At 42.8% G+C, this 20,540-nt stretch overlaps 1 protein-coding gene across 2 annotated transcripts in view; it reads left to right on the forward strand.

Annotated features, from left to right (window-relative positions):
* The window catches only part of mbtd1 (mbt domain containing 1), a 142,931-nt gene that overhangs the window by 16,124 nt on the left and 106,267 nt on the right, over positions 1 to 20,540 (forward strand). For both annotated transcript variants that reach the window (XM_086015947.1, XM_086015948.1), the window contains 4 exons: positions 9,540 to 9,673; positions 9,746 to 9,860; positions 14,179 to 14,261; positions 14,329 to 14,446. In XM_086015947.1, the coding sequence (XP_085872073.1) occupies positions 9,540 to 9,673; positions 9,746 to 9,860; positions 14,179 to 14,261; positions 14,329 to 14,446 (450 nt within the window). The remainder of the gene's footprint in view (positions 1 to 9,539; positions 9,674 to 9,745; positions 9,861 to 14,178; positions 14,262 to 14,328; positions 14,447 to 20,540) is intronic.

Consider the following 20,540-nt stretch of genomic DNA (forward strand, 5'->3'; position numbering starts at 1 on the left):
ATATTTTATTAATGGTATTGTTAGTTGTATATCTGTATCTGTATCTATAACATGTATCTGATGGTCAATCCTAATACTTTGAGCCAATGGTTCAATAATCAGTGTGAAAATTAAAGGGGAAATTGTGCAGGGGCAGCCCTGTCTGGTGCCCCTGCACAATTTAAATGAAGACGAAAGTACTCGATTAGTTAGTATTTGTGCTGTAGGATTTTTTTAAAGCAGTCCTACAAGTGACAGAAACGTAGCTCCAAGATTGAATCTGTCAAGTACTTTAAATAAATAATGGCACTCAATCTGATCAAACGCCTTTTCAGCATCAAGTGCAACTATGCCAGATCAGTGGACGAACCTCTCTTAGTGTACATGACATTAAAGAGGTGCCTAAGGTTAGAAGTAGAGCTTCTATTAGGTATAAACTAGGGATGTGCGCGACTAGTAGTTTAACCGTTTAACCGTCTCCGATTTATTAAACGTTTTGTATTTTACTAGTCGGTTAAACGCGGCATTAAGTACCACGCATCTTGTTCCACACGCCTCTGCCTCGGCCTCTATAAACATGTTGAGCACCAAGAGAGAGAATTGCTCCCTCCCCCCCTAAAAAATCCTATTTTTTTGTGTAAGCGTTCATATTACATTAAAAATGCGACCTCTGTCTTGTCTGCTGTATGAACACATGCATCGTCAAAGTGGCCCACCTGCGCGACATCAGAGACGACGTCACACCAGACGTTGTATTTGCGGAAGTAAATGTGGTCCAGCGTGTCGGGCATTCAAGCGATTAGGTAGCAGGTAGAAATAAATACAGTATTTGGGGGAAATTATGAGGCGAGGCTTTATCTCATTTCATGGAGACATCACTAACGATGACGTCACGTCATAACCGTGCGTAAAAAATCAATCTATCTCAGCCGTGGCTGAATTACTACGATCGCCATAAATGTCCACTTTATGCTTCACGTTTCAAGTGGGATTAAATTAAAGTAAAATATAAAGTCAATAGTGTTGACTTGCGTGGAGCGCATCTTTTGCTCGTCAATGTCGTATACAGTATATGCGACCTGGCCGTTCAGACCGCGAACGCATTGGAAAAGATCGGATACGTATCCGATCTAGGACCACATATGAAAGCGACCCAGGTCACATTTGAAAAAAACGGAATTGAGCCGTTCGGACTGTCATAAAAAAATCAGATACAGGTCGCATATGGGCAAAAAAATCCGAGCTGGGTCGCATTTGCCCGCGGTGTGAACCCAGCCTAACATGGTGTTAGCGAATGAGACCCTGCTGGACTGGGAGTCGGTACCATTACTCATGACATTATTCATAATAAATGCCATGTATTGCATTGGAAAATGTATCAGAAATGTATTTGTCTTTCAATTGTTCACCTTCATTCAGTCAGTTGTTGTTACATCAATAGAATTTAAATTAACAAACTGTCGTGAATGTTTGGGCTAAAATAGCCCCTAAATACACACAACATTTGCATTTTAAACTTTGAATTCAATATGTATTCAAATTCAAGTTTTCTTCCTTATAGACTAGTCTCAAATTTTATTTGCGACTAGTGGGCGGGTAAATTAGTCGAAATTCCCATCCCTACTATAAACCCTGTCTGGTCCGGATGAACCAGGCACCCAAGCACTGGACTCAATCTATTAGCCAATATTTTGGCGAATATTTTCCCATCTATATTCAGGAGAGAAATGGGGCGGTAAGCACTTGCCTCTTGTGGGTCTTTCCCTTTCTTATGAATCATTGTTATCACTACTTCAGTCAGGGTCGGCGGTAAAGTACCTGTTGTTTAGGCATGTTCGAATACTCTTAATAGATAAGGAGATAACTGTCCACTATATTGTTACAGATCTCCTGGAAGTCCATCCAATCCTGACGTTTTATTACTTTTCAATGAGGCAATAGCCATCTGAATCTCTGTGCATGTTAGTTCTGAATTCAATAAATCACGTTGTTCAGCACTCAACTTTTGGAGGTCACATCCATCTAGAAATGCAGCAATAGATTCCGAGTCTGAAGTGGACTTGGCGGTAAATAGATCAGAGTAGAATTCCCTAAATCTATTATTTATATATCTTGGTTTTGTAAGTATTGTATTATCACTGGCCCTTATTCAATATATTGTTTTATCGTTTTCCATTTTTTTAAGTTGTCGTGCCAGCAGTTTATGTGGTTTGTCACCGAATTCAAAGAACTTCTGCTTAGCATACAGGAACATTTTGCTTATTTTCATTGACATAATTTAATGTACTCACATTTCAACATTATCTTTCTATGTAGAGCTATAGATGGGGATTGGGCATTTTCATTTTCCAAAAGTTTAATTTGTTCCTCCAAATCTTTTAATTTAGCCCTATTTTCTCTTTTCTTTGACACTTCAAAAGAGATTATATTACCTCTAATATAGGCCTTGAATGCCTCCCAAAGAATAGATGAATTAACCTCGGGAGTATCATTCATCTCAAAATAAAGGGAAATATGATCCTCCAAATATTCAACGAACTTTTTATCCATAAGGAGATGTGTACTGAACTTCCAAGAATTATGTGGTTTATCCAGATCTTCTAAACATACTGAAAAAGAAAGTGGGCTATGATCAGAAATCACAATACTATGGTAGTACACACACAAGACGTAGGGCACAAGCCTGGCATCCACTAAGACAGGAGTGTCAAACTCCAGTCCTCGGGGCTTCCCTCCTGCATGTCTTAGAGGTTTCCTCATCCAACACACCTGATTCAAATGATCTGGATCTATATCAGGCTCCTGCAGAACTTGCTGATGAGTTGATCATTTGAAACAGGCGTGTTGCAGCAGGAACAGGCAGGAAAGCGGCCCTCGGGAACCGAAGTTCGACACCCCTGCACTAAGAAGTAGTCGATCCTACTTTAAAAATTGTGCACTTGTGAATAAAACGAATAATCCCGACCCGAAGCATTCATTATCCTCCAAATGTCTAAAATATTCGAATTCAAGAATTCAGATAAAGCATTCTTGGGAGCCCTCCTAGGAGGAACGATCAAAATATGCATCTAAAACAGTATTAAATTACCCACCGATTATTAAATTAGTTTGTGAAATATCTGATATTAAACCAAAAATTTAAAAAAAGGCAGGACTATCAAAATTAGGGGCATAGTACACAAAAGTGACAGAAGTATTATAAATTTCTCCCAGAACTATTATATAGCGACCCTCTTTGTCTGCAATAGTATCCTTCAGCAAAAAAGGTACATTCCTCTTAATTAAAACTGCAACACCTCTTGCCTTAGAAGAAAAAGCCGAGTGGTAGATCTCTCCTATCCATATAGTTCTGAGTCTGCCATGCGAGTTATGATTCAAATGTCTCTTCCAGAAACATTATGTCTGAGGTCAGTGTTTTAAGGTGCTACAGAACTTTCACTCTCTTAATTGGATTATTCAAACCCCGCACATTCCAACTGGAGAATTTAAGAGTTTTTATACCCCTGGTGTCTTTATTCATGATATTTCAAATTGACAGTCATAGTAAGGCCTTCACATCCCTTGCATCCCACTCCCCACCCCTCTATCAATCCCCAAGTCAACCTCAACCCCATATTATCACCCCCCTAAACAAAACAAAACTCAACAAAAACACTCTAGCTAATCTGAGTAGTGCGAATCTTGAGAGGATAAAACAAAATATTATAAAATAGAAAAAAACAAACAAACAAAAAAAAACACCTCCCTGTATTTACTAGTAACCTGTTGTAGCTGTCTATTAACCTAAATTTGTGAAGGATATATAGTATAACACTATGAAGGGGACCTACACTCCAACAAATAGGTCAGGTCATCATATACAAATAATACATGCACACAATAAAACGCTTCAAATATATGTTGTAATCCTAACCAGATGAAAATGTTAAAGAAAAGTACTTTTAACTAAAAGACTTGAATACAAACATTTACTAAAAGAAGGCTGGGGGTCATCATGAGCAATTATTCAAAGTTTAACAAACATATATAGGCTATAGTGGTATATGTAGGGTACTCAGAATAACAGCAAAAAAAGGAAAAAATCGATTGTTTTATATCCCTCTTTCCCCTTATCTTGCCACCCCCTTCTTCCCCCACTTCTCTCCTATGTATTTAGTTTAGAAGTTACACTAATCTTGTAAACAACAAACACCACAAATAACACCAGGATTGAACCAAAATTTCAAAAAACACTTCCAAAAGTAAAAGTTATCAAACAACCCTTGTAAGAAATCAAATAGGAAAAATAATGAATTAGTAGTTACCTGACTTCAATTGTGAATGTCCATAAAGCAAATATGGAACCATACCAATACAGGAATAAACATTATAATACATCAATTATGTGTGGTGCTACATAAATGTATTTGAAGATGACAGCAATGGCGATCATACAGAAATTCTCATTAAGACTAAGTAGATTGCAAGTATGCCAAACTTACTCAAGTCCTGCGATTTAATCATCCATCATAGTTGTTGATGACTCTCCAGCAGAAAGTCTCCGCATATTCCTCGGCCTTTTTAGGGTCCATGAAGGAAGTCTGTACACCGTTGTGTGTGATCAATAGTTTGGCGGGATAGATCAAGCCATACCTGACACCAGACTTGCCTCGAAGGATTTCTCTTGCACGCTTGAATAATGCTCATCATTTACCCACCGCTAGAGGGTAATCCGGAAATATTTGAATTCTCTTGCCCTTATATTGTAGTAGTTTCATCGCGCCAGCCTTTCGTAGGATGTCTTCAAGCACGTGATAATAATCTAGCTTCAGCACAAAGGGTCGGGTCTTCCCTGGAGGGTCCTGTGTGCTCGATCAACAAGGGGTTTATCATCCAATGATGGCAGGCTCTGGAGCAACCCCGCTACAAATTCCCGTGGCGCGGATCCTTCTGCTCCCTCGGGAATTCCGATGAGCCGAATATTGTGCCTCCTAGATCGCCCCTCCAAGTCCTCACATTTTCCGGCCAATTTATCCACTTTGGCGCTCAGTCGGGCAACTTGGGTTTGGAGGGTAGTGATGTTGTCGGAGTAGGTTTTGACAGATTTCTCTAGCTCGCCAATCGTTTTACTTTGTGAAGCCGAAGTACTTTAGAGTGCGGTGATCGAAGTTAGCATGCCCTCTTTCATTATAGCCAATTCGCCTCTCAGTTCGGTGCTTACAGTCTGTATGGGTACATCAATGGAGGCGCATATATCATCTCTAACTTAGGCAATTTCGCCACGGAGAGCAGCGATAGTGGCCAGTATCTCACGGTTTGGAGGGTCAGACGCATTGCACTTCTCTTCCAGAATAAGTGTGTCACTTGCGTCCGAGGATAAGTCGGGGCCTGCATCTGGCTGGTCATTTTTTCGAAGTTTTCCTTTTTTAGACATCGTATGTTTTCCGCTTGAGTTATAGTCCATCCATCCATTATCTGTACCGCTTCTCCTCACAAGGGTCGCGGGGCGTGCTGGAGCCTATCCCAGCTGTCTTTGGGCAGTAGGCGGGGGACACCCTGAACTGGTTGCCAGCCAATCGCAGGGCACACAGAGACAAACATCCGCACTCACAATCACACCTAGGGGCAATTTAGAGTATCCAATCAACTTACCATGCATGTTTTTGGACTGTGGGAGGAAACCGGAGTGCCCGGAGAAAACCCACGCAGGCACGGGGAGAACATGCAAACTCCACACAGGGAGGCCGGAGCCGGGATCGAACCCGCGACCTCTGAACTGTGAGGCGGACGTGCTAACCAGTCGACCACCGTGCCGCCAATGAGTTATAGTCTTTATTCGTAAATCTTCAGACGTCGTCCCACAGTTTCAAATCACGGATTTGCTTCCGTTTAGTGTTTAAATAGAGTGAGAGTTTGCATAGCTGTGTAAAACACATCTTACTATTCCATCGCTCAACAGCGCCCCCCTAAAAGGCTGTTTTGGGATTGATTTGATATGACTGCTAAAAGTCAGGTCTGAGTCTATCAGTACACCAAGATTTTGGACTTGGTCTTTGGTTTCTAAAGACAGTGACTCCAGGTGTTTTCTAACAGCAATCCTCTTTCTTTATTGCCGAAAACAAATAGCTGTTTTGTTTTGGAGGAAATGTTGGTTCTAGTGTTGTTCCGATACCACTTTTTGGCCCCGCTAGCGATTCCGCTACCTGGCTGTGCAGTATAGGCCGATGCGTTACGTTTGGAAAAAATCCCAAATAAGCGCAATTTTTTTGTAAAGAATTGCACTCACTTGAATATAAAATTATTCATATTTAAATCATCACTTGCTAAGTATCTGTAGTAACATATACACACAAAAATACATATGTTGAATAAACAGCCTTTTTTTATAGCTCTTCGTGCTTGTGAGAGTGAGACATGGGGTACATACTGTATTCACATGAATGTACTTGTAATAAAGCAAGTTGCAGCATTTGTACTTATAGAATATATTCAGTGATTCTAACCAACCCCCAAATGTGTGACGTCACATTTGTATGCTGCAGAGGGGCAGGCGGTCGAGTGAGTGGGATAACAGAAGTCCGTTATGTGTTTCTAAAAATGGTTAACACCTGTGCTGTTTGTGGTTGCTCTAATCGGTCAACTTGAGATTTTATTTTGTGATACCTTCAGTGATTCAAATTCACCAGAGGCAAAAACAAAGTTGTTTGAAAGCAGACGCGCACAATGGCTGTCAAATTTTCAACGTGACCACTTAACACCATCATAACATATAAGGTTATGATCTGATGACTTTATATCAGTTATTGTTTTCTTTTTACTTTTCATTCAAGATTCACTTTGCACTGTTGTTCAACATTAATCCGTTAATTATATAGGTATACAAATTTCATATGCGTTGATGGAACATCATAAAACATTTTGCTGAGTGATGTGTTGTAAACAAACTCGTCTCTTTGTTAGCAGTTAGCAAGCTAGGGCGAGCTAGAAAAGCTTAAACGGGTCATAAAGACGAGTTTATCTGGACACAAACCATTTCATGAAAGATGTTTTACACCATTAAACTATTGATCGATGTACTGTGTCAAACAAAAGCAACATTGCTACGAGACAAAGATCCAGCCGACATGCCCCCAAAGTAATTGCAGGCTCTTGATAGCATCAAAGTCCCCACAAGCAACTGCCTCCAATGTGGCGATGTATGTCCTTATACCGACCTTTTTCACCAAACTAGACATAAGTACACCGATGGCAAATAACTCTAATAATGGATAAGGCTTTTCCTCGTATTTTCCTTCCACATGCGGCTCTCAAATATGCGCGCAGTGTTCAAATAATCATACCAGTATCGATAACCGGCATCTGCATTTTGTTAGTACCGGCCGATCCGATACCAGAGTTTTAATGCGGTATCGGAATACCACTCGAGACCAGTAACTGTATCGGAACAACACTAGTTGGTTCATCCAGTTGTTAATTTGTTCTAGACAGTGACACAATACGCTGATTGAACTGGTGTCATTTGGGGACATGGATATATATACAGTAGCTGTGTGTCATCTGCATAACTGTCATAGCCAACATTGGTGTTCTGAAGCATTTGACCCAAAGGTAACATCTACAGACTGAACAGAAGGGGCCCAAGGACTGACCCTTGACGGACCCCACATGTCATGGTCATCCCATCTGATTTAAAACTTCCAATGGTCACAAAGTAACTCCTTTCCTCTAAGTAAGACCTAAATAATTTTATACAATACAATTTTATTTATATAGCGCATTTATTATAGGGCTATAATAAAGCACTTTACAATACAATAAGTAAAACAAAAACAATAAAAGGCTGTGGTACATGTATTAATAAATATAGACATGAATAATATATAAAATATAAATAAATAAAGCCAGGGCGGCACGGCGGTCGACTGGTTAGCACGTCCGCCTCACAGTTCAGTAAATTATTTTGCCATCAAAACCACATTTTCATTGTTTTTGTTCATGCTCTATAGAAGGGAAGGACCGCTGAGATATGTTACGACACCCAAAAATATTTGTGTCAAAGTCACTGTTGAGCAGAAAATACATCTTTTCACAAAAAGGTAAATTTCTCCTTATTTTGTCTGAGATTGGTGTTTTCAGTGAAACCAAGCAGTTCTCAAATGGCTATTACCAAGGAACGGAATAAGGTAGAACCATACTTTTTTTTTTTTAAAGAGAGAGGTCCAATCTTTCATATCGTCACTGGCCTGTGAAAACACGTCCAATTTTGTAATTTATTTAAATTCTCAGGTTAATGGGATGTATGTAACGCAGAAACACCATGCGCTATACAAATAAATTTGTATTGTATTCACGTAAAAAAAAAAAAAAACATGGACATAAGTGTTTTTCGCAGGACAGCGACGATATACAATCCAATACAATTTTTATATAACGCATTTCATAACAGCTACAGCTGTAACAAAGCACTTTACAAACAGTACAATAAATAGAAAAAATAAAATGTTAAAATAGTCATCACGCACAATATACTGTCGGCCTTCAAAGATGATTCAAAGTCGTCCAAATCTGCTGGCACACAAGGGGTTGACTTTTCTGAAAACACATGGCACTGAAAGAGTCAACCCATTTTTATCCATCTTTGGGAGGTTTTGCTTTTTACTGCCACTTGCTTTCAACTGAAAATGAAATCACAGGGCTGAAGGACTTGGGTTGCGAACATCACGACTCACTTGTTCTGAGTTTAGTAACAAAGATTGGTGCCATCCCATGATCCATGAACTGGCAAGGGAAAAAATGAAGTTGCACGCATGAAATTTCTGAAAGTGTATAGGACACGATTTTTACAAATGTTAAATTGTTGTATTTAACAATAAAATATCAATGTCGCAATGAACAGTTTCTGGAATTGTTACACAGTATTTAGTATTTAATAGACTTAGCAATACGGTTTGAAACTCTTCCGGGCGGGGCCAGCGTGACAGCGAAATCGTGAAGGTAGATATGATGTCATCGAGCCACATCTCTGATTTGCAGACTGTGAAGTGTCTCCCTTAAAGAATAAAAACGGAGCAACCAATACTTGGCGACAGCTTGTCATCGCCATCTTCAGTCTGAAGAAGTGCCCGTTGGGCCAGTGGCGTCACACAGGCACTGGTTCAGACGGCCAGTGGGTGGACCCGGCTCATGAAAATATAGAGTTTTCTGCATCTTTTTGAGGCCTTTTCATTATGTTTTTAAGTAATCATTGGAATCTTATTTGTACTTCTACTCCTTGTTAAAAAGTTTTTAGGGTACGTTTTTTGTGTTCCATACACTTTAACCTTTGCATATGTTAGAGGGTTATTATTTTCAAAAAATCCTTTTGTGCCACTCAGCTAAAATGCCAGTATCCCAACCTGCCGGCACCCCAAAGTGGCTCGGGCTGCAAGAGCCAGCTGTTCAGTGTGTATATGTTACCTTTGTGTCATAGCTGCTTGCAGTCTTAATTTTTTTTAATAGTTGTAGAGAATTCATTTGTTGTTTAAATACCCATTGACTTGACTGTATACTGTACTTTACTCTTGTTTTTTTTTTTGTCACAGCCACCTGTGAGATGTGTGGAATGATTGGAGTCCGAGATGCTTTTTATTCCAAAACAAAGCGTTTCTGCAGTGTCTCTTGTTCCAGAAGCTATTCATCAAATTCCAAAAAAGCAAGCATTTTGGCGAGACTCCAGGTAAGTGTTTGTTCCTGTGCTGTTTCCTAAAATTGTATCACCGTACAACAGTATCTGCTTGGATTTTACTAGGGCAAGCCTCCAACAAAAAAGGCAAAAGTCTTACAGAAACAACCTCTTGTAGCAAAGTTGGCAGCTTATGCTCAGTACCAAGCAAGTCAACAGAACCAGGCCAAATCAAAAGCTGGTATGTATGATCAGTAATGATGGTTGCAAATAGGGCTGCCAAGATTAGTTGACTAGTCACGACCGTCGACGTCCAGTTTAACAGTCTACGTCAGCATTATTCTTTTTGCAGTTTTTTTTCCCTCTCGAAACTGCCTTGTCTCCTGCTGTTCCTGCTGGCTGTCTGCTTGTCTGTGATGCACATGCACAGTCGTGGTAATTCGGGTCATTCATTATGGAAACAGAAGTACTGTGAGTAATACAGTGTCATGGCTAACCGGTGTTAGCAAAGGTGTCCCAAAAGTTGGGGGGGCACATTTCACCAAAAATACTTAATGTGGTACAAACCTACCTTTCACGGCGGCACGGTGATCTGAAAAAAAAGGGAAAGCACATTGTCGTTGATACCTGATCATCACAGAACACACAGTTTATGGTGTGTGTTTTGTAACAATGTTATGTTGGGTTATGCTCAAATATTTTGTCTGTTATGGATTACTGAGGCATTATTAACAACCAAAACACAACTTCTGTAAGGCTGTAGTGATGTCAAAACATGAAAAGCGCACTTTCTCTTTCTCTCTCGTTCCAACACTTGCGAACAGAGCGATGTTTTCGAGAACTCTGAAACAGCAGCACTCAAAGTAACAGACCCTTGCCACAACCCGTCAACAGCAACTCAACAATAAAACACACAACTCACTTCGTTGCAATATACTACGTTGCAGTGCCAATAAAATGTGCTCCTCCTAACATAGGAATTAATTTCTGGTCCACTCTCCGACATCTCGGCAGGGAGAAGCTGTGCAGCATTAAAACTGTGTATAGTGGAGATCAGGTGCTGCTGACCTCCAATCGGGGGGTTGTGAGTCGTTGGGGAGAATGCTTCGAAGACCTCCTCAATGCCACCAACATGCCTTTCATTGAGGAATCAGAGCCTGGAGACTCCGAGGTGGGCTCTCCTATCTCAGGGGTTGAAGTAACCGAGGTGGTTAAAAAAATCCTCGTTGGCAAATCCCCGGGGCTGGATGAGATTCACCCAGAGTTCCTAAAGGCCTTTGGATGTTGTGTGCTGTCCTGGTTGACACGCCCCTACAACATTGCTGCGTGGACATCGGGGACAGTGCCTCTGGATTGGCAGACTGGGGTGGTGCTACCCCTTATTAAGAAGTGTGTTCAAATTAGAGAGGAATCACACTCCTCAGCCTGCCTGGTAAGGTGGTCAGGGGTGCTGGAAAGGAAGGTCCGTCAGGAGGTCAAATCTCAGGTTCAGGAGGAGCAATGTGGTTTTCGTCCCGGCCGTGGAACAGTGGACCAGCTCTACACCATCGGCAGGGTTCTCGAGGGTGCATGGGAATTCACCCGGTCAGCCTGCATGTGTTTTGCGGACTTGAAGAAGGTGTTTGACCGTATCCCTCAGGGAGTTCTGTGGGGTGTGCGTCGGGAGTACGGCGTACCGAGCCTCATAATACTGGCTGTTCAGTCCCTGTACCACCGATGTCAGTGTTTGGTCCGCATTGGTAAGTCTGATTTGTTTCCAGTGAGGGTTGGACTCTGCCAATGCTTCCCTTTGTCACAGATTCTGCTTCTACCTTCGATGGACAGAATTTGTAGGCACAGCCGAGGCATCGATGGGGTCCGGTTTGATGGCCTCGGTCATGCATCTCTGGTTTTTGCAGATGATGTGGTACTTTGGGCTTCTTCAAGCCGTGATCTCCAACTCTCACTAGAGCTGTTCGCAGCCGAGTGTGAAGCGGTTGGGATAAAAATCAGCACCTCCAAATCAGAGACCGTGGTCCTTAGTCGGAAAAGGTTGGAGTGCCGTCTCCAGGTCGGGGATGAGATCCAAGTGTTCAAGTATCTTGGGTTCTTGTTCACGAGTGATTCTAGGATGAATCATGAGATCGACAGGCAGATCGGTGCAGTGTCTGCTGTGATGCTGCTCTGTATCGGTCTGTCGTAGTGAAGATCTACGTTTCCTACCCTCACTTATGGTCATGAGCTATGGTTTAGGGTTAGATGCCGGATACAAGCGGTCAAAATGGGTTTCCTCCACAGGGTGTCCCTTACAGATAGGGTGAGAAGCTCCTGTCATCTAGGAGGAACTCAGAGTCGAGCTGCTGCTCTTCCATGTTGAGACGAACCAGATGAGACTCCTGGACTCCTCACTGGTGAGGTGTTCAGGGCATGTCCCACAGGTAGGAGGCCCAGGACACGCTGGAGAGACTGTCCTTGGAATCCCTCCAGAAGACTTGGAAGACGTGGCTGGGGAGGTAATTACCACAAAAAATGAAGCCCTTTAAGAAATTTTTTTTTCTCGTACTCTTATTTTGAAAATCATGCTTTTTTTTTGGTTTTAGCATTGTAAAGCAGGAAGTGTTGTGGTCTCCTGTCATATATACATGAAGTCACGCTGTTGAGGAAAAGAAGGAAAAGAGATCGCTTTGAATCCATGAACGCGGTTTTCACTTTGCCAAACACTGGTTTTACGATTTTATATTAATAGCTATAAACAACTATCAATACGTCTTACATCATGTCTCCAGGATTTGGCTCTCTGTCCAGCTCAGACTAAGCCCATACGTTTTAGCGAGGACAGTACACATACAGAACAAAACACTGAACATGAATAATATTCAGACCCACTCAGACTCAGACCCCAGGGCTATTCAACTAAATTATTCAGGGGACCACATTATTAAAAACCAAAGGGGCAGTGGGCTGGACCGCTACAGTGTCCGCCACGCTCGGCCTCTCCCGCTCCGCAATCCCCTCAAATTCACGTGCAGGAAGGAGAGCTCTGAAGCCGCTTGCTTATTCTTTTTCTACTGTCGGAAGAGAAGCAGAGAACTGCACAACGCCACAGCGCCTCTTACATTCCCAGGCGGTGTGTAACATAAGGTTGTGTACATGTGGCAAACGTCTTGTGTTTTTTCTTTTTGTCAATCTTCTGTGGGCCGGACCAACATGCTTGACGGGCCTGATATGGGCCCTGTGCTGCCAGTTGAATATATCTGAACTCTAGCTATTTTCATCAGTCATCTGAGCTTTAATGCGACACCTGAGTTGACACACAGTTGATTCTGGCTGTTATATAGCATGTATCCCCTGCAATGTGCTCATGTACCCCTGTTTGGGAAACGCTGTCTGAATTCAAGCTGTAAAGCCTATAGCACGAGGGGCCATCGGCGCTTGGTATTTCGCCATCCACAACTTGTGTATTTTTGAGCATGGATGGCGTTACACCATCGGTGCGTATCAAACATGTTTGATAATTTTGACGCTCAGGCGCCATCTAGTTGTGTGGGGCACAGGAGCCAACCGCACACTGATTTTATCCACACAGCATGCGCTCTTCATACATCAAATATGGCGGCACCCTGAGAGTACATTTCGCAGACTCCCCTGGAGGATAAATTGATCTTTGGCAAGATTACATCTGACTTTGCGATATCAGGTCCCCAGAGTATAGGGCTTACACCATATTTCAGACCCTCAGATGTCTTCTTTTTCGGCGTAGTAGCAAAACATGCATCTTCGGCAGTTGAATCTGGCTCGGAGGTTGCTATTTTGAATGGTCACAAGATCCCAAATGTGATCAACAGCTATGCCAGCAGTGCCTAATGTGCAGAGAATAGCGCCATTGGCTCTCAGGAGCGATCCGTACCCAGAGCCGCTGCTGCAATCCCGATAGCGCATTGTGTACGCTGGGCTTAAAGGCCCAATCACGCTTCACTTGTCAACCCCCAAAAATTATTTGTAATAATATGTTCTCTGCACCTTCACTAGTCTAAACATGGCATTCTGATTAATATTGCGTTTGTGGAATATGAGTTAAGCAGTCAAATCAACCCATTTTTAGCCATCTCAGGGGCTGACCATTTTGTCACTTCTGTCAACTGAAAATGACATCACAGTTGCTCAGGTCTCAGGTAATGACACACGGCTCACCTGTCTTCTGAAGCTGAGCCATGATTGGTCAGTATCTGAGCCTGGAAAAAAACGGGTGGATTTTCTTGCTTATTTATCTCATTCCAGAAACACAATCTTAATCAGAATGCCATGTTCCGGCGAGTGAAGGTGGAGATAACATATTCTTGTAAAGAAAAAAATTGGGTTGACTTTCCTCTTTAAGCTAATGATGGTTATAGAAGAGCAACTGCTTGCTGGTGCGATATACTGCTATTTACATATGATCCGATAATACAACTAATTGCGACTACTATCGGTTATTTGTCGATTACCAAAATAGTTTTTTGTGGCAGCCCTAGTTAAATGGATCACAGTGTTGTTCTTTTGAATCTTTCTCTGTTCTTCACACATTCATGTGTTTTGGCCAGTGGTCCCATCTGAAAGCTTTGACTGGGGGCAGTATATCTGTGTCAATAACACATCTGGAGCGCCAGTCAGCTGTTTCAAGCATGTAAGTATGAGCAACTCATGGAAGGGCTTAAACCAGTATTATTCATTCTCCCAAAACACTGTTTTAGGCTCCCATGGGGACATGCTGGGGAGGTATTGAGGAAGGGGTGAGAATTGAAGTGCTCAACTCTGACACCAACCACTCCACTAAGGTTTACTGGATAGCAGAAATTGTTAAGCTAGCAGGTAAGACAACTCCTGCTTGAAAGCATTTACAGTATGTTGTATTGTGTGCATATTTTTTGGGAAATGTGCGCAATTTTAGTGTGTTGATAACAGGCCCTAGAAAATGTTTATTTATTTTTTGTTTTTTTATTTTTTCATAGTAAAAATCTTTTCAATTTAAATCTGCTTAGTGTTCCTAAGTGAATGCTCCTTTCACAATCACTTATTTATTTTTGAAATTTTTAGAGAAAGACAAAACCCTAAGCAGTGTCAACGCAAGAGCAGGTGGCATACCTGTCAAGTTGTATGTTTTCGGCTTAATTTGTACAGGTGGAAACACCTTTTCAAAGATGTACATCGCGAATCTGAACGGCCAATGTCAATTTTATCAGTGTTATCCATTCCTGTTTTTGTCGCCTAACCGTAGTCGGGAGATGCAGGGGAGAGCTTTCTCCAAACGGTGCGGTCGTCGAAAAGGGGGAGCCCAGTAACCCAACAACACACGTCGGAGGGAGACAAGGGTCTCTTCCGCACTCTTCCTCACGCATGCGCACAACACACTCACATATCACGCACAAGCTGTCACAAATATCTGCAAAACCATGTTTACTTATTTTTTATTTTAAAGTAAAATAAAATACAGAAATCATCATCAATCTGGATACCCAATTCTTTTTCCCATATAATTTTAATTTTGGCATCTGATTGGTTGCCTAATGCCAAAATAAAATCATAATTGTAAGAAATTGTTCCCCTCAGCAGTGGATTTAGTGAGAGCAATCTTTCCCAGGACTGGCTCGGAGGTAAAGAAGGAAAATTAGGAAATGATTTGGAGATGAAATCCCGAATCTGAAAATAATGAAACAAATGAGTCTGAGGGAGGTCATAAGCATCAGACAGGCTAGCGAAACTATCAAAGACACTGCGTACATATAGATTATTGAATTCTTTAATACCCTTGTCATGCCACATTAAATATACTGGGTCCAAAAGTGACGGAGGAAATACGTGGTTGTTACGTATTGGGCCCGAGGGGGAAGCATCTATAAAGTTAAAGCGCTTCCTAAACTGATACCAAATCCTGAGAGTATTGATAACCACCGGGTTGTCTGTATACAATGAAGGTTTCACGGGCAAAGAGGAATACAGCAGGGCTGGTAAGGAAGAACCCCTACAGGATAATAGTTCCAGTCTACACCACGAAGAATCAGGAGCATTCAGCCACAAGCTACGTTTATGTACATTTGCCGCTCAATAATAAAATAGAAAATTAGGTAACGCTAGACCACCACTAAGATGTCTTGACTGCAGCAGTGAGCAGGCTACAAACACAGCACCCAAATGCCCTGATACTCATCTCTGGTGACTTCAATCATGCCTCCCCTTCCTCCTCTCTGCCTTCATTCACACAGTATGTCACCTGCCACACCAAAGACAATAAAACACTGGACCTTTTCTATGTCAACACCAAGGAGGCATATACATCACTGCCCCTCCCCCCGCTGGGCAAAGCTGATCACAACCTGGTGGCTCTCCAGTCTGTGTACAAACCTCTGGTCCGCAGGCAGCCAGCTGTGACCCGCACGGTTCAGAGATGGTCTGGAGAGGCCGAGGAGGCCTTAAAGGACTGCTTCAGCACAACTGTGTGGGAAGTATTCAGCGATGCTCACGGGGAAGACATTAGTAGTCTAACGGACACTGTTACAGACTATATAAATTTCTGCATGGAGAACACCATACCCACCAGGACAGTAAGGTGTTTCTCCAACAACAAACCCTGGATCACACCAGACATAAAAGCTCTCCTGAAGGAGAAGAGGAGGGCTTTTGCGTCAGGCAACATAGAGGAGCGGAAGACTGTGCAGCGCTAGCTGAGGAGGAGGATCAGAGAGGGGAAAAGGTCCTACAGGAAGAGGATGGAGGAGCAGCTGCTGCAGAATAACGCCAGGGGAGTCTGGAGGGGCCTGAAGACCATCTCAGGCCACGGACAACCCAAGACCCGGACTGGGGGGGACCCGCAGTGGGCAAATGAGCTGAACCTCTTTTTCAATAGGTTCGATCAGATGCCTCCACTCAGTCTCTCCTGCTGCTGCCTACACCTACTCCTCCTGCTGGGCGTGTCACCCCCTCCCCCCTTTTCTCCACAGTCTCCAGCTCCCAGCTACACCAGATAGCCACCACTCCCTCCTGCCCAGCCTTGGCCTTCACAACATCTCAGGTGAGGAACCAGCTGAAGAAGATGAAGGGGAGGAAGGCAGCGGGTCCAGATGGCATCAGCCCCCAGCTCCTCAAGTCCTGCGCATACCAGCTGTGTGGAATTGTCCAGCACATGTTCAACCTGAGCCTGAAGCTGGGCAGGGTCCCCCAGCTATGGAAAACATCCTGCCTGGTCCCGGTGCCAAAGACCCCCCACCCGAAGGAGCTCAACAGCTTGAGACCAGTGGCGCTGACGTCTCACCTGATGAAGACCCTGGAGAGACTGGTCCTTGTCCACCTGCGCCCCCTGGTGAGCTCCTCAATGGACCCACTCCAGTTCGCATATCAGCCTGGCATCAGTGTGGATGATGCCATCATCTACCTCCTCCACACTTCTCTCTCCCACCTGGAGAAGGCGGGGAGCACTGTGAGGATCATGTTCTTTGATTTCTCCAGTGCTTTCAACACCATCCAGCCCACCCTACTGGGAGACAAGCTGGAGCGGGCGGGGGTGGCACACCACCTCACCACATGGATACAGGACTACCTCACAAACCGGCCACAGTATGTGAGGACACAGGACTGTGTGTCTGACGTGCTCCTCTGTAGTACGGGGGCCCCACAGGGAACTGTCTTGGCTCCCTTCCTGTTCACCCTCTACACCTCGGACTTCAACTACAACACCCCTACTTGTCACCTGCAGAGGTTCTCTGACGACTCTGCGATTGTCGGCCTCATCACAGGCGTAGATGATCGGGAGTACAGAGAACTTTCTCAGGGTTTTGTGGACTGGTGCCAGCAGAACCGCCTCCTGATCAATGCGGGGAAATCCAAAGAAATGGTGGTGGATTTCGGTAGACGCCAGCACTCTTCATCTGCACCAGTGACTATCCGGGGAACAGATGTTGCGAGAGTCTCAACTTACAAGTACCTGGGTGTTCATCTGAACAATAAACTGGACTGGTGCGACAACACAGACGCCCTCTATAGGAAGAGTCAGAGCAGACTCTTCCTACTCAGGAGACTGAGGTCTTTTGGGGTTCAGGAGACACTCCTCAGGAACTTTTATGACTCGGTGGTTGCATCGGCCATCTTCCAGGCAGTGGTCACCTGGGCAGGCGGCGTCTCGGCCCGGGACAAGAAGCGGCTGGACAAACTGGTCAGGAGGGCCGGCTCTGTCTTGGGCTGCTCCCTGGACTCTGTGGACTCGGTGGGGGACAGGGGGATGTTGGCCAAGCTGTCATCAATGCTGGACAACCCGGACCACCCCCTCCAGGGCACCCTAACAGCACTCCACAGCTCCTACAGTGACAGACTGTTACACCCTCGCTGTGCAAAGGAGAGATTCCGCCGTTCCTTCTTGCCTGCTGCTGTCAGACTCTTTAACAAGAACATTGTGTAGTCTCTACAAACTGGCGGACATTAGTGCAATTGTGCAGTCCTGCACCTGAGCTCATATCATGCAATACCCAATATTCCCCACTACTGTAATACCGTGCAATACTCAACATTCCCCACTACTGTTAGTCTAGTTTTATTTTTATCCAATGCTGTCCCTTACATTTCACTACAGCACTGCAGCACTGTCACTTACTTAGAGTATTTTTCCTCTGTACTATGTACAGGTCAAAATGAGTGTTCCTCATACTTTTTATGTAGATGTAGGTTGGTGTGTATATACACGTGTATATACACATGTTACTGCGTATGTTTACATAGGTTTGATCCTAAATGTCAGCCGTCAATGTTTTACATTATAGGCCACATTATGCCACCGTCCCTGTGTGACCTATATCTTTGCTGCTGTAACAATGAAAATTTCCCCACTGTGGGATCAATAAAGGCATTCTTATCTTATCTTATAGCAACTTTGCAACAAAGTTTTGCGAACTCTAGGTGGTTTCCAGCTCCAAACAAAAGAACCAACAATCTTATCCAAGGAATCAAAAAAACGCCTTGGTAAAAAAAGAGGGATAGACTGAAAAAAGAATACAAATTTCGGAAATATATTTATTTTTACAACATCAATCCTGACGATCAATGAGAGGGGGAGGTTACTCCATATTTAAATATCCGATGAAACATTTGAGACAAGAGGAGTAAAATTGGGAGATGAGAGGTTTGAGAAAGACCGTGTCACATTAATACCCAAGTAATTAAAACCTGATGAAGTAAAATGGAAAGGTAAATCAGATTGCTATAAGAGACATGCTCTGGCATTAACAGGAAAACACACACTCTTCTCTAAATTCAATTTATAACCAGAAAAAGAGCCGAAATTATCTAAAATGCTCAAAAGAGCAGGGACAGAAATTGTCGGATTGGTGACATATAAGAGTAAATCGTCAGCATATAATGAAAGTCTATACTCTATACCATTTTGAACAATTCCTAAACAAGGAAGAAGATCTCAACATGATTGACAAGGGCTCAATAGCGATAGCGAAGAGCAAAGCTGACAATGGACAACCCTGACGAGTCCCACGTCCAAGAGCAACGTAATCAGAATAGGTATCATTAGTGTGAACCCTGGCTTTAGGTGATGAGTAAAGAAGGCGAATCCAAGAAATAAACGTATCACCAAAACCAATTTTCTTCAAGACCACAAACAAGTACTCCCACTCCACTCTGTCGAAAGCTTTTTCAGCATCGAATGAAATCACGACCTCTGGGAATTCAGATGATTTTTTAACACAGATTACATTAAAAAGTTTTCGAGTATTAAAAAACATCTGACGACCTTTATGAAACCATTTTGTTCTTTGGATATAATGCAGGGGAGAACTGTCTCCAAACGAGATGCGATTACCTTAGCTAAAACCTTTACATCAGCATTAAGGAGAGATAACGGTCTGTAAGAGCCACATGAGGTTGGATCTTTGTCCTTCTTAAGAAGGAGGGCGATGGTGGCCTGCGTTAAAGTGGGTGACAATGAACCATGTTCTAAGGATTCATTAAATACAGACAAAAGCAGTGGTGCCAAATTTCCGATACATTTTTTAAGAAAGTCTGCAGGGATCCCATCTGGGCCAGGAGACTTGTTAGCTTGCATTGCTTTAATCGCGTTTATAATTTCTTCTAGAGAAAGTGGAGAGTCCAGCTGTTCTGCAATATTTGGCTCAACTACAGGATTCGATAAAACTCGAAGAAATTCGTCTATTTTAGTGCCGTCAACAGGAAATTCAGATTTATACAATGAAGAATAAAGTGATTTAAATGTGGCATTGATTTCTATCGGATCCGTAGTGATCACATTACACGCATTTTTAATACTAGGTATTAAACGATATGCAGCTTTACATCTTAACTGATGTCAATAACCGGGAAGCTTTGTCACCATATTCATAATGTGTACCACGGCTCAATAGTAGCAGGCGCTCAGCCTCTCTTGTTGACATTAAGTCAAATTCTGCTTGTAAATCAATACGCTCTTTAAGTAATTCCGGAGTAGGATTCACCGCTCATTTTTGGTCCAATTTACTGATCGCAATTGTAATCTTATCCTGCCTAGAATTGAGTCTCTTTTTAGTGGATGCTGTGTAGGAAATTATCTGTCCTCTAAGAAATGCTTTCAAGGTCTCCCATAGTAGGGAATACGAAGTTGCATAGTTCTGGTTGAAAGAAAGAAAACCGTCAATAGAAGTCAAAATATAATTGTTAAATTCTTGGTCTGCCAATAGTAGAGAATCAAATATCCAACAGGGAGGATTGTACTTGCAATTAGACAGATGAATGTCCAATAGTAATGGAGCGTGATCAGATATTATGATGCCAGAATATTCAGATAAAACTACGTGAGAATTAAGAGCAATATCTATAAAAAAATCATCAATTCTAGAATATGATTGATGCACCTTGGAAAAGAAAGAAGTCTTTACAGAGGGATTACGATGTCTCCATGGGTCCGCAAGCCCATTCT

This window comes from Filicampus tigris, chromosome 19, assembly GCF_054856515.1.
Source record: "Filicampus tigris isolate MCC_2025a chromosome 19, RoL_Ftig_1.0, whole genome shotgun sequence".
NCBI lineage: Eukaryota > Metazoa > Chordata > Actinopteri > Syngnathiformes > Syngnathidae > Filicampus > Filicampus tigris.